Here is a 26193-nt window from a genome sequence, read left to right on the forward strand (position 1 = left end):
AAAAACTTTTTAAAAGTTGAAAGGATATTTACCTACTAGAGTCATTAATCCACGATTAATCCACTTGTTCAGGCTTTTGAGAGGTGACGCTGGTGATTGATTAGTCATGCCTGCAGAGTCCGGAAGGGAGCGCTCTCACCACGTCGCCTCTTTCTCAATGAAGCTGCCAGAGAGGAAGCATCGTGTCCGAGCATCTTTATTGATATCGCCCCTTTTCGAGGTGTAACATTAACAGGTGCGAGATGAGATAAGTCTGCATTTACTTTCATGCTGTTCTTTAGTCCCTTTTATGTCACTGAAGTGTTGTTTTTGAAATGAGTTGGAGTGGCTCAAAAAGGATTTAAATGATTCTAGTGGTCTCTGCAACACACGTCTGCATTCAAACATTCTTGTTTATATTCATTAGTGGTTTCGATTGGAACTATTTTAAAGTTGCATGTAAAAAGGGTGAAATCACAAACAAGTTAAATTGAACAAAATAGTATTTTTTCAAACCAGCAGGCTAATTGCCCTGGGGATGTAAAAAGCAATACTACTTATTGGTACCGAAACTTATTGATATTCTTATCGATACTACTTTAAAAAATAAAACAAAGACAAAACATAAAGACAAGACAAGATTTTTTAAATTTCAATTATGAAATGAAATTATTCAGTCATCAGTCCCTGCAGGAGTTTTTCTGTGATTGTTGCGACCAAAATTTTTTGATTTTTCTATGTATTTTCTCCAACATTGTGATGTAATTTGCAAGTTTTAAGTGAGGTTTTTTTGCGTAAAATTGCGGGAATTGGAAAAAATGGCAAGTTAAGAAAAAAATGCTACTTTTTTTAAGCACTACCTGAAAAATGAATCATTATGTAATCACTTCCTGTGATTGTAATCATGCTGCACATCACAGGAATATTGCAGTTACATCTTTTTTTTACTTATTTATTGAACTTAAAGAACCATGGATATAAAAGCTCCTAAAAGCTGCGTATGTTTCCAGAACAGACCGTCTGTGACTGGAATATAGAAACAACGACGACATCAGCCGTCAAAATAAGAGATTCAGATGTTCTTTAATTCATGTTTATTCAACACATAGACCTGCTGGATGAAACAAACAAAGAGACGTCTCTGACAACTGGACATGTGTTTACAGTTACAGACACTAGCTGTGTGCACACAGCTACACACAGAGCCCCGCCTCCCCCGCTCACATAGTGCTGCCACACTCTGTCAGTGTCCAGTAGTGATGTGCGATACCACGGATTCCTGATCCGATACCGATACATTTTACAAATGCTTCATGTGTTCTGAAAAAGGAAATAATAAACTATGAACACAGTCCCTCAAAATACACAGCAGTAGAAGAGGGACTGACAGCTTACTGAGACTATCTGTTATATGTACATGTTATGTTGAAATGAAATGAAATCAATAAATGGCATAACAAATATTTAAATCAGGCAATAAATGTTGAAATAATCTGTCAACTGTCAGAACAAATACGAGTGAGACAGTGAACATCATTGGCTGCTCAGGGGTAGGCCTACATTTAGTACACTTATAGAATAAATAGATAATTTACTATTAAAATTTACATAGTAATTAGCAATAAAACAGCTGTTTACATTACATTTCATTTAGCTGACGCTTTTATCCAAAGCGACTTACAACATACCGATGATACACCATCTGGAGCAATTTTTAGGGTTCAGTGTCTTGCTCAAGGACACTTAGGCATGTGGGCAGGAGGAGCTGGGGAGGTGCATGTTTTTGGATGTTGGGAGGAAGCCGGAGCACCAAGAACCCACGCAAGCACAGGGAGAACATGCAAACTCCGCACAGAAAGGTCCAGGACCGGATTCGAACCCGGAACCTTTTTGCTGCGAGGTGACAATACTAACCACTGCACCACTGTTTCAGCATCAACACTTAGAAAATAAAACTCTGAGAAAGAGGCTACTTTATTTAAGTTGCTACCCTCAGCTTTATGTTGCCTTTTTATCGTGGCATTTATCTACAGTGGTTTAGAGTGAGCTAACAGGAAGTGAGGCTCAGCTACACGGAAATGTAGTTCACATGTAGTTTTCGTCCAGTCTCAGGATTCCAGTAGTTCTCAGCTGTGGCCACAAGAGGGCAGCAAACAGCCTGTTCTGTAGTATTTATAGACTGTGCAGGACCCTGGCCTCTGATTGGACCACCTGAGAGCCCTGTTTCCCAAGTTCATGACTACTTTCTTCCACTTAAACATTACTAACCCGACAATAAAAAGTATAAACGCAACCAGTAGTACTACTTAGGATTCTTCAGTTTATTCTACTGTGTTTCAGGAGTTATAAAACCTGCTCTTGCCAAAGCAAGAGAAGCAACATGTGATTATTATTTGTTCTGGATAAGTCATCTGAAGTTTTATTGTCAAACCATATTCCTGTAAGTGTTTCACAATAAAAGTCTTGAGCATTTTGACTCCAACATACTGTACACTCCATAAGTACTCATGGAAAAGTGGTAAAAACCTGAGACACACAGCTGGAAACTCCGGTGAGAGTAGGAGAATAAAAACTCACCTTCCTTCTGGACAAAAAAAACAACAAAAAAAACACAGACGGCCTCATATTGAGGTGTCTTCATGGTTTTCTAACAAGAAGGACACCAAATAAATTTGCTTTAAAGGTTGAAAACACAAGCGATCAGTCGAGACATCCAGGAAGTTCGTCGCCTGCAGCTACACACAGTCAACTAAAGTATACCAACATGGGTTAACTATTAAACTAACCACTAACCAGCTGATAGTTATTGCTGAGTTCATGAATTCAGCCTGAAATGATCAGAGCATCATCTGAGCTGTCAGTCAGAAACTCTCAGTTTCAGTTTCATATCACTCATGGCAGGCGGATCAATCATTACTGATGAGGGGCTGCAGGAAAACTACTGAACAGTAAAAATACTATCAAAGAAAACGCTCTGTTCAAAATAATGCTGCTGCAGTTTGCTACTCAAGACTGTTCATTTATATATTGATATGTGTGTGTGTGTGTGTGTGTGTCATTTATATATTTATATGTGTGTGTGTGTGTGTGTGTGTGTGTGTGTGTGTGTGTGTGTGTGAAGGAGAACAGGACAGTGTGTGTGTATGTGTATGTGTGAAGGAGAACAGGACAGTGTGTGTGTATGTGTGTGTGTGTATGTGTGAAGGAGAACAGGACAGTGTGTGCTGAGAGGTTGAGGCAGCAGCTGGTTTACAGAGACTCTGACTGGGATGTGTTACTGGGAAGAGAAGAGGAGGAGAAGAGGAGGAGAAGAGGAGAGGAGGAGGAGAGGAAAAGAAGAGGAGAAGAGAACTTCAAGCAGAGACTGACAGTGTCATCAGAGTCTAGTTTAATCATATACTTAACCTTTTTATTTAAGATAGTCGTCCTGAGGATTAAAAGGGAAAAGAATAATCTCTCCTCAAATACAGAGTATTTTATACTTTCTCGAAAAGGAAATAAAAGAAACACACATGTCTCTCTCTGATTGTGTCCTCCCTGCAGACAGATGGCGCTGTTGCAGCAGTAGTTGGCCTTTAGAAGGGGGTCTCTCATTGGAGGCTGGAGGTCTAGAGAAAACACAAGGAATCTCCAGGCCGAGGATCTCCTCCTATTTCACTCTGTTACAGCTTCTAAGTCTGAATAAAGCCGAGAGCTCGGCCACTGACCTTTGACCTCCACGTGTGACCCTGACGCTCCAACATTTATCGAATGACTCATTCCAGTGTTGAAGATGAATTCACCTGGAACACTTTGTGAAGTGAAAGACGAGTGAAATCCTTAACATTTATCAAACCTCCTGCTTCTCTGACTCTGACTGTTGTTTCTACAAAAGCAGTTTTCAGAATGGTTGTTTGGTCCCATTTTTCTGTCTGCAGACATTATTTTCCATCTGGATCACCTTCAGCACAATTGTCACATTTCTTTTTATGCCTGAAAAGACAGAAATCCAGTCAGAGTCACTGTCCTGTGCACAAAGTAACACATTCAACCGCCTCAGAGAACAGACCTGGTTTAAAACATACACGTGGAGCCATCAGTATCTTCTAAAGGGAAATATCCTGAGCAAACACTGAGCAGATACAAGCTGTTAGTAACGAGGACACGCGTGCATATTTATATATATATATATATATATATATATATATATATATATATATATATATATATATATATACATAACCACCTCGCCCCAGATATACAGTATATATAAATATTGTAGAAAGTAGAAATAGTGTCCACAGCTGAGCTCCAACAACACCGACCGGATCTCAGCCAGTGATTGTGCCTGTAATGCGGTGCTGTTGGCCAGCAGGCGGCGCTGTTGGTCAAGGACAGTCAAACGGAGCGTGTGTGGAGCTCCTCTTCCTTCTCGTGTTTCACGCTGCGTTCACAACCGCATACTGTTTCTTTTTTACTTTTAGTACGTACTGCAGCTGCACTTACAAAGTCTGTACTGTTGCATGTATCATGTGTACAACTGGCACAAACTAGTTCATGGTCTTGAACTTTGACCCACTTTGTCATATAAACGTCGCGAGCCGTAGCGCCGTGTTTCACTGTGCGCGTGCAGCTGTCAGCTTTCAGTTCATCCCGAGCTTTCTTCGTGACACTCGGCAGTTCCCCAGAACACACTTCTTCGAGAGCTTTGTGTTCACAACAAAGAGCTGCAACAGCAAACACGTGAAGTTCCTGCAGAGTCCATTAAATCCGCTGCAGCTCATTGAAACATTCAGATTTCCTTTTGATTGGAAATTTAATGAATTTTGTTCTAAAAGCCTCAGTATTTTATTTGATATTAACGGTTACACTCTAAAAAGAAAATAGTTGGACCTACTTAATAAAATTACTACAATTTGTAACACACAATTGAATTAAGTTTATTCAACTTGATTTAAAAAGTTACATCAACTCAATTGATTTAACTGACGTGCTTTTACTGAAATTAGAATAACACGTTAAGGGAGCAACTTGTAATATTAAGTTGATATAGGTCACAAAAGTACCCTGCCATCACTAACGCAGAAAAGTTAGTGAGACTCATTGAAAACATTACATTACTTCAACTACTGCTCAAGTTCTATTTTTTAGAGTGTATAGTTAATTAATACAGTTCATTTCTAAGTAGTTTTTAAATCTTCAATACGTTCCTGTGGGTTTCTCTACATATTCCGAGATAGATGAGAATTGATTTCTTCACTGGACAGTAAAATCAATTTTAATCCATAGGAAACTACAGATAATTTGATAGCATTCAAAACTACATTTCCCACTATGCCTTGCGACAAGCTGTTGAGGCTTACACTTAGGAAACCACGTGTGACACACGCGCACTAACACGCAAACACACACACACGCACACACACAACAGAACAGAACATGCCTTCTTGTAAACAGAGAGGGGAGGAGCAACACTTTACCAGCTCATGCTACATGAGACCAAAGAGAGAAAAGCGAAAGTAAAAATGTGTTGAAGCTTTATTTCAGACTCCATTTTGAGATGACGGGTCAGATTTGGGAAACTGACTGCAGAGGCAGGTGAGTGTTAACACAACATTATTATTATTATTCTACTGTCAGTCTGAAAGCCACTTTTCTCCCTGTGGACTGTGGAGGGAAGAACAGTCTAAATGAGTTCATCAGTTTGATCCATCTGTGGTTACACAAACTTCAGCTGATCCAGCTGCTCTGAAACTGCGTCACACCGTTTGGACAGGAAACACATGCAGCTGGTAGAAAACAACACATTTACTGTTTACCTGAAACTGTTGGATGTGTGGCAGCTGTAGGTCTGATTGATGAAGGAAGAAACAACTTTAATCATTGAAAGATTTTTCATTTCCAGGTGTCATGGAGAGGAGAAGTCTGCTGTCTTTCAGCTGTAACATCCTTTAAATTCAGTATCTGTTTCTATAAAGCTCATAATCCAGTACCAGGTAGAAAGACGTGACACATATTTATATAATTTCTAAGGAAGAGACACATGGGAGGGAAACATGGAGAAAATAAAGGGAAGAGAGATAATGTACCAACTAGACTGGAAGAAAAGGAGTAAAAACTAGTGTGTGGTATTTCCTCCTGTTTCTGTTTCTCTGTGACTCTTAAACAGCCTGTTTGTCCTGATTCCTGTTCTGAGCTCTCACTCAGTGTTCCTGGTTTTCCTCTCAGACTGACTGAAGTCCAGAAGATGAGTGTTTGTGTGGAGGAAGATGAGGACCGAGCCGAGTCTCCAGGATCCATCTGTCTGTCTCTGAAGAGTGATCAGTCCAAAGATCAGCCTCTAGTCTTCAGCTCTGAACCAGGACCTTCAGACTCAAAGTAAGAGAACTGATACCAACCTTTGAACCTCCAAACTGTCAGTTATAACAGAACTTAGTGTGTTGAGGTTCTGCAGCTGACGTCACTGCCTGGAACAGCTGCCGTCGTGTCACAGGTCCTGTTCACACCTGCAGGGTTCAACGTAACTTCTCTTTATAAAATGCTCAGTCAATAAAATGTCTTTGCAATTTTTTCAAATTCCCAGTATGTTTTGCAAATTCTCTTCATTTAGACTGTAAAGCATCATTCCAAGTGTTGTAAACAGTTTCAGACTCTACCTTATTGATGTTAACTGAAAGTCCTTTATTCTGTGCTTGGTTTCCCTTCAATTAATATGTGATATGTTTATGAACAACAGTCAAATATGGAAAAGAAAAAGTAAAATGTTCTTTAAGTTTCTATCACAAAACAGCAGCAACCTGAGTACTCAGTATTAACAGTCTGATGCTTCAGTTATTTTAAGAACCAAACAACAACCATACAAACACAACAAAGTGGAACCCTGCACAGTAATGAAGAAACAGACAGTTCTCCATGTGTGAAATCAACCTGAACTGAAGGGAAAGAATCAATAAGACAAGAAGTGGAAACACATCAGCAGCATTTGTTTCAATCAGGACTTTGTTTTGTTTTTCATTCATTTTTCAGTGATGTTCATTCATTTCACAGGTCAGAATAAAATAGATAAAAACATGTTTGTGTTTGCAGAGATCAGTTCAACAGCCAGAGAGCCGAGTCTCCAGGATCCATCTGTCTGTCTCTGAAGAGTGATCAGTCCAAAGGACTTGCTCCAGTCTTCAGCTCTGAACCAGGACCTTCAGACTCAAAGTAAGAGACTGTTGTTGTTGTAAACTGACCACATGGAAGATGATACATTGAGTATGAAGACAAAATGCTTAGTTGAAATATTTTCATTCATGAAGCAGAACTATCTGTGCAGTTTAAAATCAGGAGGATTTTAGTTTGAAAGTATTTCTGTAGTAAAACACCAGAAAACCTCTATTTCACATTTCACACTTCAACAAAGTATTCCAGTTTTTCCACTGAAAACATGTTTCAGCCTATAAACATGTGAAAGCTTTAGTAAGTGGACCTCTGAGCTTCGATTATCTCCATCATACAGTAGATTGTTCTGTGAGGTCCAGAACAAACATCTGAGGGCAGAACTTCTATAAACGTTCTCTGCAGGTAAAATCTGATTCAGACGGCTTCTCTGGTTTCAATATTTGTGTTTCACTCATGTTTCATTTGGTTGTTTATAGAAGCAGAGACACGACAACGAAACAATAAACCTATGAAGTAGAAAAAGTAAAAGCAGAGGCACCACTGTTACTGTAACACTGTGAAGGCTTTTACTGTGAAAGGGCTGCAGGAAGTGAGGTGTTAGTATCAATGGAGAACTGCAGGTAAATCACTGAGTGTTTAATAAGACAGCCTGACAGGAAGAGCAGCTCATTAGAGTCTCTGAAAGCAGGACAGTGGAAACACAAGGAAGCATCATCTTCATCACAGACTGACTGTAGCTTCTCTTTTACTGTCCTCTGTGTCCTCTGAGCTTCTGGACAGAAACATTCAATCCTGATAGTTTGAACAACCATCAGAAGATTATTGTAGTGATGAAGAAATGTGTTGACAGAGTGAGGAAGAGGAGGGGTGTCTCTGAGGACCAGCAGCTGTCCTGCTGTGTTCTGTGTCAGGACGTCCTGAAGGATCCCGTCTCCACCAGCTGTGGACACCAGTTCTGTAGACAGTGCATCACCTCCTACTTGGACCAGTCGGCTCCATCAGGAGACTCCTCCTGTCCCCAGTGTGGACAAAGATCCAGAACCAGACCTGGACCGCAGACAGCCAGTCAGACCAGCACTGTACAAAGTAAGACTGTCCATCTGTCTGCTGAGGACTTGGTTCTGAAAACTGGACCTGTTGTTTTATACCGTCTCATTTGTTACATCAGACATTTAAATGATTGTAAATCCAACAGAACTGAACCAGGTTCTTCTTCCTGTCTTTGGTTTGTGTGCAGCTTCTTTTTCTTAGTTTGACAGATGTTCTTGTCTTTGTCCAGATGTTGGTCTGCAGCAGGTTTTAGATGAACATAAGATCAGTCTGAGGAGGAGATGTGAACATGTGACTGAAGGAAGTGATGAAAGAGGAAGTGGAACCCTCCTGAAGAGGATCTACACGGAGCTCTACATCACAGAGGGACGGAGTGAAGAGGTTGATACCCAACATGAGGTGAGGCAGCTGGAGACCAAGAAGAAGATCCTCCATGACACTCCAATCAAGTGCCACGACATCTTTAAAGCCTTCCCCGACCAGCAGAGACCCATCAGAGTGGTTCTGACCAACGGCGTCGCCGGTGTTGGAAAAACCTTCTCGGTGCAGAAGTTCACTCTGGACTGGGCTGAGGGCTCGGAGAACCAGGATGTCAGTGTGGTGATTCTGCTGTCGTTCAGGGAGCTGAACTTGATCCGAGATGAGCAGTACAGTCTTCTCACGCTGCTCCGTGTTTTCCATCCAACGTTACAGAAGGTGTCAGCAGAGCAGCTCGCTGTCTGGAAGCTTCTGTTCATCTTTGACGGCCTGGATGAAAGCAGACTCTCTCTGGACTTCAGCAGCAGGAAGCTTGTGTCTGATGTCACTCACGAGTCCTCCATCAACGTGCTGCTGACAAACCTCATCGAGGGGAATCTGCTTCCCTCGGCTCTCGTCTGGATAACTTCCCGACCCGCAGCGGCCAATCAGATCCCTCCAGAGTGTGTGGACAGGCTGACAGAAGTACGAGGCTTCACTGACGCCCAGAAGGAGGAGTACTTCAGGAGGAGGCTCAGTGATGAAGAGCGGTCCAGCAGCATCATCTCCCACATCAAGACCTCCAGGAGCCTCCACATCATGTGTGGAATCCCCGTCTTCTGCTGGATCAGCGCTACGGTTCTGGACCACATGTTGACCACAGAGCAGAGAGGAGAGCTGCCCAAGACCCTGACTGACATGTACTCACACTTCCTGCTGGTTCAGACCAAGAGGAAGAAGAAGAAGTACGATGGACACGAGACGAGTCCACAGGAGCTGACAGAGGCTGATAGGGAAGTTCTTCTGAAGCTGGGGAGGCTGGCGTTTGAACATCTGGAGGAAGGAAACATCATGTTCTACCAAGAAGACCTGCAGCGGTGCGGTCTGGATGTCACAGAGGCCTCGGTGTACTCAGGAGTTTGTACAGAGATCTTCAAGAGAGAGTGTGTGATCTTCCAGAAAACAGTCTGCTGCTTTGTTCATCTGAGCGTTCAGGAGTTTCTGGCTGCAGTCTACATGTTCCACTGTCACTCCACCAGGAACACAGAGGTGCTGCAGGGTTTCCTGGGAGGAAACGACAGAGACTCATCTCTGGATGACTTCCTGAGGAGAGTCATGGAAAAATCTCTCCAAAGTAAGAATGGCCACCTGGACCTGTTTGTTCGCTTCCTTCATGGCCTCACTCTGGAGTCCAACCAGAGACTCTTAGGAGGCCTGCTGGGTCAGAAAGAGAATGGTCCAGAGATCATCCAGAGAACCATCAACAACCTGAAGGAGATGAACAGTTATAAAATCTCTCCAGACAGAAGCATCAACATCTTCCACTGTCTGATGGAGATGAACGACCTCTCAGTCCATCAGGAGATCCAAGAGTTCCTGAAGTCAGAGAACAGATCAGAGAAGGAACTCTCTGACATCCACTGCTCAGGTCTGGCCTCCATGCTGCAGATGTCAGAGGAGGTTCTGGATGAGTTGGACCTGAAGAAGTACAACACATCAGAGGAGGGACGACGGAGGCTGATCCCAGCTGTGAGGAACTGCAGGACGGCTCGGTGAGTCCACGTGATCATTAACGTTATCAATCAGATCAGTAGTTTGGTTCTTCATATACACACAGGATGTATTTCTTTAGTTTAAACAGCTGATGGTCAGTTGTGTTGTTTAAAAAGCTGTGAGGATTCAAATGTAGATTGTTCGAGCTGGTTGTGATTAATGCTGATCAGATGATCAAACTGTTGATTTGCAGGTATTTCTACATGATCTGTGAACCTTTCATTTGTCAGTAGATCATTAGTTGGGATGTTCCAGTCGGGCCGATCCATCCTTTTTGAACTGATGGGTATTGATGACACTGAGCTGTATTCAGCTCTGATCCTTTGTGTTACGTCAGCTGTCACATGGTGTCGTGAACAGAGAGCTCAGTTTGTGTCAGGATGGAAAGCTGAACTCTGACATGTGGAGACGTGAAGTCTGTAATGATATTAAAAAGAAAGCAGCACAACAGCCTGTAACATGTGATGCAGCATTTAGTGAGGTGGTAACAGAGCTGCATTCAGGACTACTACAGCTACAATATAAACTCTCAGTGAAATCCAGTCACTTCACTCAGGTCACTGATAAAGTGGAAGTGAGGTTTGTATGTGTTGTCCAGCTTGAAGGTGTCTCTTTTGGAGCAGAGGCTTCTTTGTTGGACGGCAGCCTCTCAGTCCTCTGCAGTGTAAAACTCAGCTGACTGTAGACAGAGACTCTGGTGTTGAGCAGCTTCCACTTCATGGTACATCTGTGCCTCACTGCTTCTTGGCTTGTTCCTGACCATCCTAACCAGTTTCCTCTCTGCTGAGGGGGACAGTTGGGTCTTCTTCCAGACCTCGGTGATGTGGCTCCTCCTCCTAGTAACTTGTACTTCTGTCCAGTTGTTTGAACTGATGATCCTGGAGTCTGCAGATATTTAGAAATGTCTCCCACACACATTCCTGAGTCGTGTAAATCTACCATCTTCTTTCTCAGACCTTCACTGAGTCCTTGAACTGTTTCATTGTACTTTGTGTTGCTCAATCCAATGGGTGCTGTCAGACAAACTGTGTATGTGGCCCAGAGAAGCTCCCAGCTGTCAGTGGATCCTGATCCCCAGCAGGACGTTAAGAGGCCTCGGCCACTTCAGAGACAGTTTGGAGATGAATAATCTCAGGGAGTGTTTGTACAACCTGGTTTCCCTTCTTCACTTGTGCTGGAAGAAAAAGAGATTCTTTTATTCTCGCATTTCTACTCCATTTTAACAATAAGAAAGAAATCTTCAGGGACAGCCGGTCTCTCCAGATACAAACCCATTTCCTAAAACGTTGGGACGCTGTGTAAAATGTAAATAAGAACAGAAGAACCGGTCGAGGCAGATGTTCTCCACCTCTGAGTCTGGTTCTGTTAACAGATGTTCTCCATCTTTGAGTCTGGTTCTGTTAACAGATGTTCTCCATCTCTGAGTCTGGTTCTGTTAACAGATGTTCTTCATCTCTGAGTCAGGTTCTGTTAACAGATGTTCTCCACCTCTGAGTCTGGTTCTGTCAACAGATGTTCTCCACCCCTGATTCTGGTTCTGTTAACAGATGTTCTCCACCTCTGAGTCTGGTTCTGTTAACAGATGTTCTCCATCTTTGAGTCTGGTTCTGTTAACAGATGTTCTCCATCTCTGAGTCTGGTTCTGTTAACAGATGTTCTTCATCTCTGAGTCTGGTTCTGTTAACAGATGTTCTCCACCTCTTGAGTCTGGTTCTGTTAACAGATGTTCTCCATCTCTGGTTCTGCTTCTGTTGGAGGCTCTTCCTGTTAAAGTTTTTTTTTTTTCTTCCAGCTATAGCTCATGTTGAACTGTTGGGTTCCTCTCTGGGATGTTCTGCTGTTCTGTTGGAAGAACTTTACTGTGTTAAAGAGCACTGAGATGAATAAAGTTCTGATTTGGTGCTAAATAAATCAAACTGAATTCTTTATAACGTTGATTGATGCTTTTATAATAGCACATTTTCTCTATTCTCTCATCACAGATTAATAGGATGTGGAGAACTCTCAGAGACTCACTGTGAAGTCGTGGCCTCAGCTCTGAAGTCCAACCCCTCCCACCTTAAACATCTGGACATGAGTCACAGCCACCTGCAGGATTCAGGAGTGAAGCTGTCTGCTGGATTGGAGAGTCCGAACTGTCGACTGGAGACTCTGAGGTCAGTTCACTGACTGCTGCTGTAGTTCTTCTCTGTTCATGTGTCACACTTTAGTTCATGTTGGAGATTTCTGAGCACAAATCTCAATAAACTTCGGAGCTTTCAGAAAAGTCCTGATGAGCTTCAGACCTTCAGACTGAAACAGAAACCAAATAATAAAGCATCTGCATGTTTGTCTGAGCAAACAGGTTCACACACGTGTTTGAATACAACACTCACATGTCCATATGGACATGAAAAGACGTGTCCGTGTCAGCAGTCCCCCCTCCTGTCCACTATGTCTGGGAAGAAATCCTCTGATGACCTGACTCCAGTGGTACCAGATGGACAAAATCATCCACAGCCATGTTGTGTGTGAACATGTAAAGTTGACAGTGATCCGTGTCCTCAGCAGTCTAAGTTCACAGATCCAGTCGCTGTGTTTCCTGTGTGAGCTGCAGTGGAGGGACAGGAAGTCAAAGAACCAACGTTGTTCTCAGTCATCTGTCCCTCTGCTGGGTTTGTGATGGATTTCAAATCTATTGTAACATGCAGAGAAAATCAGTGAAGAGCTGCTGAAACTGAAGTTACATGGAATCTTTGACTGAAGTTTGGAAGTAACTGATGATGTTTGTAGAAGGCCGACATGTTGATGATCCACAGTCACAGAGAGGACAGAGTTACTCTTTGAAGGACAAACTGATCTGTTGTCCTCCATCTTTTATTCTTTATTCAGATTGAAGAGCTGCAGTTTGTCAGAGATTAGCTGTGATTCTCTGGTCTCAGCTCTGAAGTCCAACCCCTCCCATCTGAAACATCTGGACCTGAGTGGAAACAAGCTGCAGGATTCAGCAGTGAAGCAGCTGTGTGGTTTTCTGGAGAGTCCACACTGTAGACTTGAGACTCTGAAGTAAGTTCACTGTCATTTACTGTTGGAGATCTCCTTCTGTTTAATCAGCAGCTGCAGCTCATTCATGTACAAACAGAACCTCCATCCTTAAAGCTATGAATGATTTTCTGTTCTCTGGTCCTGAACTCAGTGAGTCGTCCCAACAGACGAGTGTTTGTTGCAGAAAGTGTAGAAAATGTTCTCTGATGGTTGTTAAATGAATGTTTGTAATGTGTGTTAAAGAGTCTCAGCTGGAAACAGAAGATCCTCTGATCTCTGATCTGTTGAAACTCAACGATTTCTTTCAGTGTGACCTCACAGATAAAGTCTGATCACTGATATTGATCCTTCACAACACACTCAGATGAAAGCACATCGTCAGCTGCAGCTGTTTAAAGTATCAGTAGAGTAGTGATGGTGTAATGAGAGACCAGACGGAGGTGTGCAGCATCTTATTGATCTGTGTTGACATGAAGAGGTGGATGATGTTAGGATCCACCAGTTTCCTGTCTTCCCTGAGGGTTGAACTATGAAGCCAGAAATCAGGGTTAGTAAGGTATGTTGAGACTAAATGGTTGTCAGTGTCACCAAGGTCACTCTCTTATAACCTGGCTAGATCACTATAGTATCTGATGCTACAAACTTAACCTGGTCCAGATCAGATTATGTTGGAGATATCAGATCAAAACATAAGAAAGTACCGCCTTCTGACCAATCAGATCTCTCTGAAAAATGACATCACCAATCAGAGAAGATCCAGTGGACCTCGGTACGCAGTGAGACAGAGAGACAGAAAGACAGAGAGACAGGGAGACAGAGAGACAGAGAGATGGGGAGACGGAGAGAAAGAGATATTCATAAGATCTGACAGTAAACCTTCTGACAGCTTGAATTATGATTTTATATTCATAAGTTCTGACAGTAAACCTTCCTACAGCTTTGAATTATGATTTTATATTCATGTATTATTTGCTCCTTGGTCCGTTCGACTCCTCCGAGGCTGCAGGTTGATGAGACTAAAACGTTCATACACGTCATGAGAATACACATAATAATACATTAATTTAATGAAATATCCTCATGTAATTAGTCCGATCTTTCTATGAAATTTAACAGATATGAAAAGTCTTTAAACTTTATCTACATTCACACAGTTGGTGATTTTTTTTTTTTACATCACATCCTTCATCATTCAGCAGCTGCTGCTGTGCTGCTTTCAGATGGATTATGTGTTTAACTTCATTGTAGGTTTTTAAAATCATAGTTTGCTTCTGGTTTTTAAAATGAGCCGCTCTGATGTCAGAACACTCGTCCAAGTTTGTGATTGGTCAGATGCTGCAAACTCCTCCTCTTTCATGTGAATGTGCTCAGAGCTGAAACCAGGGGCCTGTTTCACAGAAGCAGAATGAAGATATCCAGATAAGAGAGTAAAGCCAGGCTTGACCGAGCCCAGTCACTGCATCATGGATGAAGCTGCTTCACAACAAGCCTGCTGATCAGGTGCAGCAAGTTCAAGCTGGGTGGAATTAATCCCAATGAATGCGCATTTACGGCTGTCTTGAAAAGACCACGAGGTAGATCACAGATTCACTGATGGAGAAATGGAAAAGAGGCGTGATGATGCTAAAATCCCAGTGAGAAACAGCTTTTAATGGAAGCATACGAGGAGGAAAAGGACCAAATATGTAAATAAAGGAAACACTGCTGCTTTAATTAAAGAGCATCAACAGGTAGACAGCAGCAGCAAAAAAATAAAATAATAATACAACAACAAAAAACACAAATACACACACACATAATCTCTAATTCATTCTACTGTGATTTGGTAAAATTCCTCCTTCATATGTCTGTTAGTCAGGATACCTGGAAAATCCCGGTTTAATCCCTGATCTAGGTTTAGTGAAACAGGCCCCAGAAAGCCTGAGTTACCAGAGAAAGTTGATGAGCACCATCGTAGTACTGATTCTCTCTGATGGAGAGTTTCATCTTTGTTGAGCAGCTCAGACAAAGAAAGCCTGAGTATGTTGAAGTTGCTTCGTAGTCCAGCCCTCTGATCCCTTTTAGTTTCCCTTTTCCTTGTGTATCCTGTCAGTCTGTGTCTGTTTGCTCTGTGCTTAGCTCCTCCCCCTGCAGATTCCTCATTCATTCCACCTGACGTCGATCAGCTGCCACACACCTGGACGCAACCTCCTCATCAGCCCTCCTCTGGTTAAATGCTGCGGTGCTGCAGTTGCTTAGCAGCAGATTGTCCAGTCTCCCGGAGTGCTGGAACTCCTGATGGGCCCCTTAATTTTACTGAGTTCATCTTCTTTCTGAAACCTCTTTTGATACCTGTAGACCAGTCTTCCTGTCGTCGGTTCCTCGTTTGCTCTGCTTCGGCTTCACCTCCATCTCTGACCCGCAGCCATGCCGAGCCTCCAGCCGCTCACCTCGGCTGCTCTGCCGGTTTACGGTCACCTCGGCTCGGCTACCTACCCGATCGGCTCTGCCTGTCTTCAGCTACCACGACCCGGCTCCTCAGCCGCTCGGTCCCGCTGTGCTCCGGCCACACCGACTCAGTTACTCACCACATCGCTTCTCCGGTCTCCCTCCACCTTGAAAACTCCAGCAGCTGCAGTCCTCCTGATCCGGCCGCTCACCTTCACCAGCTCTGCCAGCTCTCCAGATCTCGGCTTCCTCAGCCGCCCGCTCCAAATCCACCAGAACTCCTGACCTGAACCTCTCGGGTTGAGCTCGCTCCACTTCCACATAAACCTCTTCACTGTTTATCTGTCTCGTGTCTGGCTGTTGGAAATCCATGTAAACTATGTGACCGTTCAAGTCCCTCCGTCTTCTCGTCCTCAGCTCAGGGTCGTCGTCCTTTTGGGTCCAGTCCTGTTCTCAAAACGTAACCGATGAATGTTGTGCTGACATTTGGATGATGTCAGTAGAATGCTGACATGATGAAGATTCTCAATAACAGAAGGACAAAGTTATTCAAACTGATCACACATGATTTTATCTCCATCTTTTATTCTTTATTCAGATTGAGGTTCTGCAGTTTGTCAGATATCAGCTGTGATTCTCTGGTCTCAGTTCTGAAGTCCAACCCCTCCCACCTGAAACATCTGGACCTGAGTAACAACTACAAGCTGCAGGATTCAGGAGTGAAGCAGCTGTGTGGTTTTCTGGAGAGTCCACACTGTAGACTGGAGACTCTGATGTAAGTTCACTGTCTGCTACTGTTATAGATCTTCTCTGTTTAATCAGCAGCTGCAGCTCCTTCATGTACAAACAAAACCCACATCCTTAAAGCTGTGAATGATTTTCTGTTCTCTGGTCCTGAACTCAGCAAGTCGTCCCAACAGACGAGTGTTTGTTGCAGAAAGTGTAGAAAATGTTCTCTGATGGTTGTCAAATGAATGTTTGTAATGTGTGTTAATGTGTGTCTCAGCTGGAAACAGAAGATCCTCTGAACTCTCATCTGTTGAAACTCAACGATTTCTTTCAGTGTGACCTCACAGATAAAGTCTAATCACTGATATTGATCCTTCACAACACACTCAGATGAAAGCACATCAGCTGCAGCTGTTTAAAGTATCAGTAGAGTAGTGATGGTGTAATGAGAGACCTGACGGAGGTGAGCAGCATCTTATTGATCTGTGTTGACATGAAGAGGTGGATGAATGTTGTGCTGACATTTGGATGATGTCAGTAGAAGGCTGACATGATGAAGATCCTCAATAACAGAAGGACAAAGTCATTCAAACTGATCACATGATTTTATCTCCATCTTTTATTCTTTATTCAGATTGAGGAGCTGCAGTTTGTCAGAGATCAGCTGTGATTCTCTGGTCTCAGCTCTGAAGTCCAACTCCTCCCATCTGAAACATCTGGACCTGAGTGACAACAAGCTGCTGGATTCAGGAGTGAAGCAGCTGTGTGGTTTTCTGGAGAGTCCACACTGTAGTCTGGAGACTCTGAAGTAAGACACCATGTTTTAGTTGTGCTGAGATGAACATGATGTGAAAGTTGTGGTGACACTAAACTGCAGACACCAGCTGATATTCTACTGATCCACACTGAGGATCTTCAGGGGAAAGTCTGTTTCCTTCTTCACTGGTTTAGTCCGCTGACTGTGGCAGAGCAACGTCCACATTTAAAACCTTCATAAAAGAAAAAAAATCCTTCACTGGATGATCGACTGTGAAACTCTGGATTTTCACCTTAAAGTCTGACATTGAAATAAAAAACAAAATCTTTTCACAACATCAGACTGCAACAAATAAATGTTCAGTATGTGCTTGTTCACACTGGTCTGGAGTCATGTGATGATGTTGGACTGAAATATTCAAACAGCATCACATCAGATCAGATGTGGATGTAGTTTTGATCATCTGATGGACTTTTCTTCCACATTCAGTCGGACATGTTTGTTTTCTTTGGAAACTTGAGGATCTTCAGTGGAATCTGGGATCAGTTTGTTGGACAACGTGAGTTTGTATAGATGGAGCCGCTGGTGGAGCTGCAGAGTTTAAGAGCTGAAGTCACTCCGTCTTTATTGAAGCAGCAGCATGTTGTCATTCATATTAATGAGAGCTCTTCTTCACTGCTTCTGTTTCAACCTGCAGCTGTTTGGAGTTTCCATTTTCTAAATTTGTACATTGTGAACCTTCTTCAGCTCTGAACACACCATGAAACACTGAATGATTCTAAACTCACAGCTTTTATTCTTTATTCAGATTGAGGAGCTGCAGTTTGTCAGACATCAGCTGTGATTCTCTGGTCTCAGCTCTGAAGTCCAACCCCTCCTATCTGAAACATCTGGACCTGAGTGAAAACAAGTTGCAGGATTCAGGAGTGAATCAGCTGTGTGGTTTTCTGGAGAGTCCACACTGTAAACTGGAGACTCTGGAGTAAGTTCACTGTCTGTTACTGTTGTAGATCTTCTCTGTTTAATCAGCAGCTGCAGCTCATTCATGTATAAACAGAACCTCCATCCTTAAAGCTGTGAATGATGTTCTGTTCTCTGGTCCTGAACTCAGTGAGTCGTCCCAACAGACGAGTGTTTGTTGCAGAAAGTGTAGAAAATGTTCTCTGATGATTGTTAAATGAATGCTTGTAATGTGTGTTAAAGAGTCTCAGCTGGAAACAGAAGATCCTCTGAACTCTGATCTGTTGAAACTCAACGATTTCTTTCAGTGTGACCTCACAGATAAAGTCTGATCACTGATATTGATCCTTCACAACACACTCAGATGAAAGCACATCATCAGTTGCAGCTGTTTAAAGTATCAGTAGAGTAGTGATGGTGTAATGAGAGACCTGATGGAGGTGAGCAGCATCTTATTGATCTGTGTTGACATGAAGAGGTGGATGAATGTTGTGCTGACATTTGGATAATGTCAGTAGAAGGCTGACATGATGAAGATCCTCAATAACAGAAGGACAAAGTCATTCAAATTGATCACGCGTGATTTTATCTCCATCTTTTATTCTTTATTCAGATTGAGGAGCTGCAGTTTGTCAGAGATCAGCTGTGATTCTCTGGTCTCAGCTCTGAAGTCCAACCCCTCCCATCTGAAACATCTGAACTTGAGATTCAACAAGCTGCAGGATTCAGCAGTGAAGCAGCTGTGTGGTTTTCTGGAGAGTCCACACTGTAGACTGGAGACTCTGGAGTAAGTTCACTGTCTGTTACTCTTGTAGATCTTCTCTGTTTAATCAGCAGCTCGTTCATGTCTCATGTTCATGACTGCAGACTGTGAGGTCAGTAGAGGGTTGCAGTCGCTCCGTGCTGCTTTCAGTTATGTAACAAACCCAGTTGGTATCAAAGATCTAGTGTTTCCTGAAAACCTTCTCAGTGCAGCTGTGAGAAGAGACAGAGGGACTACAGTCAGCCAATCAGATCAGCTTGAGTTTGAGTTGCTATGGAGACGACTGTTGTTGATGAGTTCATGTGTGCAGGAAGTAAAGCTGATTCCAGCTGACAGGAAGTAGAGAGACGGCGGTCCTCGTCCATCACATCTGATCTCAGACTGTTTATTCTCTCATTTCAACCCTGAACAGCTCTGAGATCAGTCTGACTGCAGCCTGCACATCACAGAACCAGCATTATATTAGTAACCATGGTGGTTCAACAAACCTGCTGGAGTCCAGTTGTTGTCCAGACTCAGCAGTTTGTTTCCTCAAACTGTTTGTGAGCTTGGAGCTCAGCATGTTCTCTCCAACACGTTAACATGTTGGAGCTGTAAGGAAGCAGGCTGCTGCACGGCTGCTCTGAACAGGACTGAAGTCCTGCTGCTCTTTATTCTGATGTACTGCATCACTGACTGACAGCTGATGGAGGGAGTCTCTGCAGACACTCGGTTCTCACCTCTGTTCTCTCTGCTTCTCTACAGATGGAGGTGATGATGTGTGAAGGAGAACAGGACGGTGTGTGTCCTGATGATCAGAGAGGTTGAAGCAGCAGCAGGTGTACAGAGACTCTGACTGGGCCGGGAGGACGATGATGATGATGATGATGATCTCATGATGTTCGTTGTTAAATCTGTGTGGTGGTTTTTGTGTTTAGTAACATATTGTGATAAAATGACAGCGTGTTAGCAGGTCAGCTGTAAATAACCAGCGGTGGCGTTTTCTCCCGGCGGCCACGAGAAACCAAGTTTCCTCTTTGATTTCACACTGCGGTTGACTTTTATTTTTTTTTCACTTAAATCTCTATTTTTTTCAAAGCAGAACAACATAACAATAACTTTTCCAAAAACTCATAACATAACTCAAACAGCCTGGGGTATACATTTCCATTTTTATGTTGGACAGTGCTGTTTTCTTTTTTTTTTCCACAGCTCCATTCTTAAGTCGACAGTTCAAATGTTGAATTCTGTCTATTTTCTCCATTTTCTCGTCCAGTCGTGCTTTTTTTTTTAATCTCATTACATGTCAGTTTTTCCATTGTGTAGATTTCTTCTACAATTGATGTTTTGGTGGTGGTTCTACTTTCCTCCAGTTCCTTGTAATTGATGTTTTGCATGCTACTAAGAGTATTTTCACCAAATATCTGTCATTTCCAGAAATTATTTCTTCAGTGAAATTACAGAGATAAAGTGTCTTACAGTTCAATGGCATCTTGTATCCTAATATTTGTTGTAGCACTTTACATACCATTTCCCAAAACAGTTATTTTCTGACATTGCCAAAATACACGAGTGAGTGATCTCCATCTACTGATCCATTCTCTCCAACACCTTTGGTGTCTTTTTAGTTGTTGACTCTTGAAAAACTCGAAACAAGTTTTTCCAGGAGAACTCCCTCCAAGTCCGTGAGCTGCTGGATGTCGGATGGATTTTCCAATTTTTTTTTGCCAATCATCTTCTGCAATTAGCTGTCCAACTCTCCGTCTCTTTCTAGAACACACCAAGCTGTCATTCCTTTGGTTGACCGGTGTTTGAATCCTTGATCGTGTTGGGCTGGTTTGAATTTGCTATCATGTTACTCATTTTAATATTTTGGTTTCTTCCACACCTTTGTAATTTTGTATTAATTTAAACCATAATTCTAATCAATGAAGTGTTGTTGAATCTAATTTGTTTTGATTTTTTTTTTTGCAGCTCTTTGTCTCCAATTATATTTTGAATTGGTTGGTGTATTATTTCTTTTTCGATGTCCTTCCACTTCTCTTCAAAATCTGGCTTGCACCAACAGTATCGAGGTCTCAGTTGTGCATCAGTAAAACTCCTTTACCTTTGGTGGAGCCGTTCCACCGTTATCTTTGGGTAGCTGGAGGGTTTCCTTTCTAACTCTGGGTCTTTTTCCTCCTGTGGAGATCTTTCATATCTCCTGTTCATATACATGTTATGATTTATAACTTAACATATCTTATTAAAACATCTAACATAGGATAACATAATATTATAGCAGCTTATATATTTTTACCCTGTTGTGACACTATGGAAACAACATGGCGGAGTTGAACTCTATATACTCCCTGCTAGTCACAAACATGTTTTTGTTAAACAACACTAAATGTTATTTCCGATATAAGTGAAACCAGCTGGATGTATGTGCTCAGCACTTATCCATATATGGACCTATGTATGGATTCTGTGAAATAACGTCCCAGCCCACTTCTGTGCAAAGAGAGTATAAAAACTGTATTTGTGTTTGTATACGGGGTAGAACTTCGTTGCTTAGCACAGTGATGAACTTCTCCCCATGCGCATGTGTAAATAAAGAATTCTTTATGTATTGATCTTCACTCCATCCTCATCTGTGACCTGTCTGCTGAAATTGACCTCCACACTCCCCAGATAAATCTTGATATTATTTTGTCCCACATTAGAAATTGGCTCTGGGGGACCTCTACTGGTAGTGATTGGAACAGGTAAAGAAGTCTGGATAGCACATTCATTTTCATTATTTCTATTCTTGAGTTTAAGTCTAGTAGCAGGGTGGACCATCTTCCCAAATCATTTTGTATGTCCTGGTTTATCTTTTGTAGTTTGCTTTATAAAGTTCGGAGAGGTCATTAGTAATTGTCACACCCAAATATTTTATAGATCTTAAATTCCAGTTGAACTCACAAGTTTCCGTCATGAATTTTATTGGTTTATAATTGAGTGAAAGAAACTGAGTTTTAGGAGTATTTATTTTATATTCTGATCGTTGGCCATATATTCCTATCAAGTTCATCAGTATAGGGAGTGTTGTATTTGGTTGTTGTCCATTGAAATAAAGACATAAACACCCAATTTTGGTCCAATCGATGAGCTGATAACACCGTCAGCCCATCCGGTGACCCCCAGGATCTCGCTGCGACCGACGACATTGCTGCGACCGTCCTGGAGGAAATCAGCGCCCACGCGTCCGATTGTATCAAACAGCAGTACGACGACAACATCCGCTGGATCCGAGAGGAGGGAAAACACAAAACGGTCTGTTTACTGGGCCGCTGACACCACCGTGTTCTCTCAGTGTAAACCACACAGGTTAAAACATCTAGACGGGATTTCCTCTGCTGTGTTCTGTCTTGAAGGTTGTGGGATCACAAGCCAGGATCCTCTACTCGGACCAGAGAGGAAGAGTCGGCATCGCTTTGGCCGTCAACCGGGCCGTCGCTGATGGACGAGTCTCGGTAAGAAGATCAACTGTCCGCTGAGATTATTTTCATATTTACTGCCGTCTGCATGTTTTCAGTGTCTGTTGGTGTTTCTCCTGTTCAGGCTCCGGTGGTCATCAGCAGAGATCATCATGATGTCAGCGGCACCGACAGCCCCTTCAGAGAGACCTCCAATGTGTACGATGCTACGTGTTAATATACATACATTCATAAACTGACAGAAAGAAACGCTTCAAATCAGGTCCCAAAAATACAGAAATAATGGACATATTTATGACTGTGACAAACTATATCTCAAACAAATTTTAACTGTCTGCAAAAACGCTTTTGTGATCAATTAAAAAACAGTATTTTTAACATGTTATTATAATATTTTTAAAAGAAAACCTTCCAGACATATTGAGGCTGTTTCCACCTGATTGGATCACAAGAGGTCAGCTTTAAGTCGACTGTTCTCACTCGACGTTATCATGCCCACTTGTGATCGGATCTCACTTTCCAGTTTTATATGCAAATGAGCAGAAACGAGAGGAGGAATTTAGGTGACGGGGATTCAACAAAATGAGACATCTTTGCTCACTGAATTTTTATACATTTGTTAGAAATTTATGATGTATTTAATGTTCGTAAATGACTGAACGCTCGAGTTTGTAATTGACAACCTGAACCACCAGAATTTGATCAGCGTGTTTCTGCTGCTGTTTATCGATGAACTGTGTGAAGGGGCGGCAGCTTATGGAGACAAGTTGGGATCAAAAGTTTTGTTCATTTAAAAAAGAAAAGACATTGAAAAACTAAAATTTGAGACTTAAAGTTTAAGATTTGATCCTTAACATTAAGTTTTGAATTTCTTTTTTGAATGAACTAAACTTTTGTCCCAGATTTGGCTCCATACAGGCAGAGACCTTCAGGTGAACGATTGAACTGAGGAAAATAAAAACAGTTTCATGCCTTGTTTCGTGCGCAGCGATGCCAGATGAGTTTAACTCTGAGACTCTGACGTCCTACAGTCCACACAGAACCTTCAATAGTTAGTACAGATATGAAAACAGCTGGAATTGAACTCATAACCTTGGTTACTTGCAGTACCACCTCTCTCTCCTTTTTCACAGCTGTTTCTTTCCATGTTCTTTTAAACTAGAACGTGGGTCTTCCTGCACAACAGCGACGGTGTTGGCTGGTAGGGCCGACTGATTAAAGAGCTAGTAATGACCTGTTTGAATCTTTATTTTAAAATAATCCATCACTTAAGTCTGTGTGTGTTTGTGACTCTTATCTGTCCTGCAGGGGTGAAGTCATGAATGGAGGCTTTGGTTTGCTGCTGGACGGCTCAGAGGAGGCGGCGAAGAGAGCCGGTCTGATGCTCGACTGGGACGTCTCCAACGTCTCCAGATGGCTCGTTGCTGCTGGTCTGGAAGCTCCAACGCCTTCGAGACCATCCAGCGCTCCATGGAGGAGAACAGGCAGCTGTGCGTCACCGTGCCGTTCCCCGTGCAGGATGAACACGTGCTGCACGGTGGGCTAACAGCCACTCAGCAAAGGAAAACCAGCAGCTGGAGTCAAATATATTTCAACTAGGAATAAATAACTAAAAAAGCATTCATGTTACATTCAGTAAGTTATCTGCCGTAAAAACACAGAATGCAATAAAATAAAAATATTTACCATATTATAGGCTGTTTTAATAATTTATATTCTTGATTTATATCCTGAAAATTAAACAGCAAGCCCGTATCAACTATAAAACCTAGAGGAGTTATTTATGTATGATTTGTCTATAAAAAAATAGTTAGTTTAATAATATCAGATGGACTCATGGTTGAACAATGTCTGCATTGTTTATTATATGTTGTTACAAAGGAAAACAAGGTGCAGTTCTTCACTTGGAAAGTAAAAAGCAGAAGTTAAAGACTGAATTACCCTCAAACAGGAAGTTAAAGCTGCCAGAGTGACCTAACATTTGGACCCGTTTCCCCAACATAGAAAATAAAAGTAATAAATAGAAGCTGCAGGTTCCAGATCTCTAAATACTCGTCCAGTAAACATAAAGGAAGCTCGTTCTGGCAGCAAAGATGGAGACAGACTAATCTGCACATGACTCACGTTTGTGCAGTTTGATTGACAACAAACAGCCTTAAATGAGATCCCAGAAAAAAAAACTGATTTTAGAAAAATGTCTGTCCTGCAGGACTGACTTTTAAAACTAGAGCTGATCACAATCATCTTCTCAATACGTGGAATAAAAATCCAAAATCAGATCAAAGCTCAAAAAAGAGACACATTCATGCAGTTTTTATTTAGAATAAGATTTGTTGTTTTCTTTGGAAACTTAAATCATCACCATTTAAAGGAAAATTATACCAAGTTATTCAGTCTTGATCATTTCAAATATTAATCGAGTTTGTTATGAAGTCAAAAATATAATTATGTTGTCTTGTGTTCTTTAACTTAAAGATTTCAGTGTTTTCTTTTCTTTTCTTTTTTTGAAATCGTCGGTCCTTGTTGAGCAGCAGAGTCGAGAATCACTGCAGGTCAATACGAGAAATATCAGTTTGGTTTGAGCTTCGAAGCGGCTTCTTCCTCCTCTCCTCATCCTCTGCACTCAGCTTGCAGTTCACAGCTCCACCACTAGTTGGCCCCGCTGCGTCTCCTGTTCCACTCTGAACCTCTGGAGGATGTTGGACCGTGTGTTGCCCTCCTTCCTCCCTCTCATGTTTCTTTCTGTTTGTGGTTCTGATTTCTGATCATCCGTCACCTCTGCAGCACTTTTTCCTTCTGCTGATGTTTGGAGTTCATTTCTCCCGGTGAAACTTTTGAGGCTTCAATTTGTTTAGTTTTTTTCTATCTCTCCTTCCAGTGAGACTGAAGGATGAAACAGTTCAAACCGGATGTTTTCATGAAGTTAGTCGTCTTTTAAATAAACTATTTTCAGACTGGACTCTGGCCGTACTCTCTCTCTCTTTTTCTCTGCTTGCAACAACAAGCTTGAGGTCCAATAAAAGCTGATAATTTAACTGCATCAATTCAGCTCATGTTTAAGGTCTCGTGTTGTTCAGGTTTCACGACTGCATTCGTTCCTTTTACCGCTGCAGTGACAGGAAGGAACATTTCCTCAGGAGCAAACGTTCAAGTGCGAGCAGGTGCCAACAGTGCTGCAGATTTTTAATCAACAGAACCAGATTTGTGGTGAGAATTCACAGGTAATTATGGGATGTCAGTTCCCAGAATTAAACCATCTCCTCTGTGTCTGTAGAGAATATTTGTATTTCTTAGAAGATGTGAACTCTGTGAATTATTGCACATGATTTTGTACCCAGTGATAAAGAGAAATCATCAGTGTTTTCATGAAAACAGCAAACATGTCTTTTTGATGAGGAATCGTTGGATCAGCTATTTTATTCTGGGTTTTCTTCCTTGGACGAAGCTTTTAAACATAAAGATACTGAGGAGAGGTGGCTGAGTCAGCTGTAATTCGGCTGGCAGATGGGAATACTCCCAGCTGGTCCGATGAATGGCTTTGACCAGTTGGTGGACAGCCTCCTCTCATCACTCGTTCATCAGTGGAGATGAGTTCTGATGACACTCTGAGGGAGACTCTCAAACCGAGCGGCATCGAAGCCCGACAGGCTGCAGGTTTATTTATTTTTTTCATTTTTTAAACTTTTTGTCCTCTTTATGAAATTTATAAAGAGACTGAAATAAAAAAATTGGAAATACAAATCATGTTTTTTTGCTTTTATCTCGGAAATGTAACTGAAATATCTCAAAATATATATATATTTTTTTACAGAGGGCTCTCAAATATTTTCAGCTCTGCTGAGACCACTAAGAATGTCCACAAACTGTAAACATTAAAACTCTGGACATTAGAAGCAGTAATTCCATTCTTT

At 42.0% G+C, this 26193-nt stretch overlaps 2 protein-coding genes across 3 annotated transcripts; both read left to right on the top strand.

Moving 5' to 3' along the window:
* The first annotated feature begins 5370 nt into the window (after positions 1-5370).
* LOC138198466 (NACHT, LRR and PYD domains-containing protein 12-like) lies at positions 5371-21442 on the top strand. Of its 2 annotated transcripts, XM_069149896.1 has the most exons (12): positions 5371-5556; positions 6187-6336; positions 7045-7164; positions 7973-8208; positions 8402-10181; positions 12165-12338; positions 13054-13227; positions 16232-16408; positions 16997-17170; positions 17928-18101; positions 18693-18866; positions 19587-21442. In XM_069149896.1, the coding sequence occupies exons 1-12, from the start codon at positions 5519-5521 to the stop codon at positions 19594-19596; spliced, it is 3381 nt and encodes a 1126-aa protein (XP_069005997.1). In that variant the 5' UTR covers positions 5371-5518; the 3' UTR covers positions 19597-21442. The 2 variants fall into 2 exon arrangements, with proteins under 2 accessions (XP_069005997.1, XP_069005998.1); XM_069149897.1 differs by lacking the exon at positions 17928-18101.
* Positions 21146-24708, top strand: LOC138198464 (urocanate hydratase-like). The gene is made up of 5 exons (XM_069149895.1): positions 21146-21178; positions 21990-22118; positions 22220-22318; positions 22407-22480; positions 23591-24708. The coding sequence occupies exons 1-5, from the start codon at positions 21146-21148 to the stop codon at positions 23826-23828; spliced, it is 573 nt and encodes a 190-aa protein (XP_069005996.1). The 3' UTR covers positions 23829-24708.
* The last annotated feature ends 1485 nt before the right edge of the window (positions 24709-26193 follow it).

The sequence above is a fragment of the Embiotoca jacksoni genome, unplaced genomic scaffold, assembly GCF_022577435.1.
Source record: "Embiotoca jacksoni isolate LCO1_2020_lvr unplaced genomic scaffold, fEmbJac1.0.p SCAF_151, whole genome shotgun sequence".
In the NCBI taxonomy this organism is placed as follows: Eukaryota; Metazoa; Chordata; class Actinopteri; family Embiotocidae; genus Embiotoca; species Embiotoca jacksoni.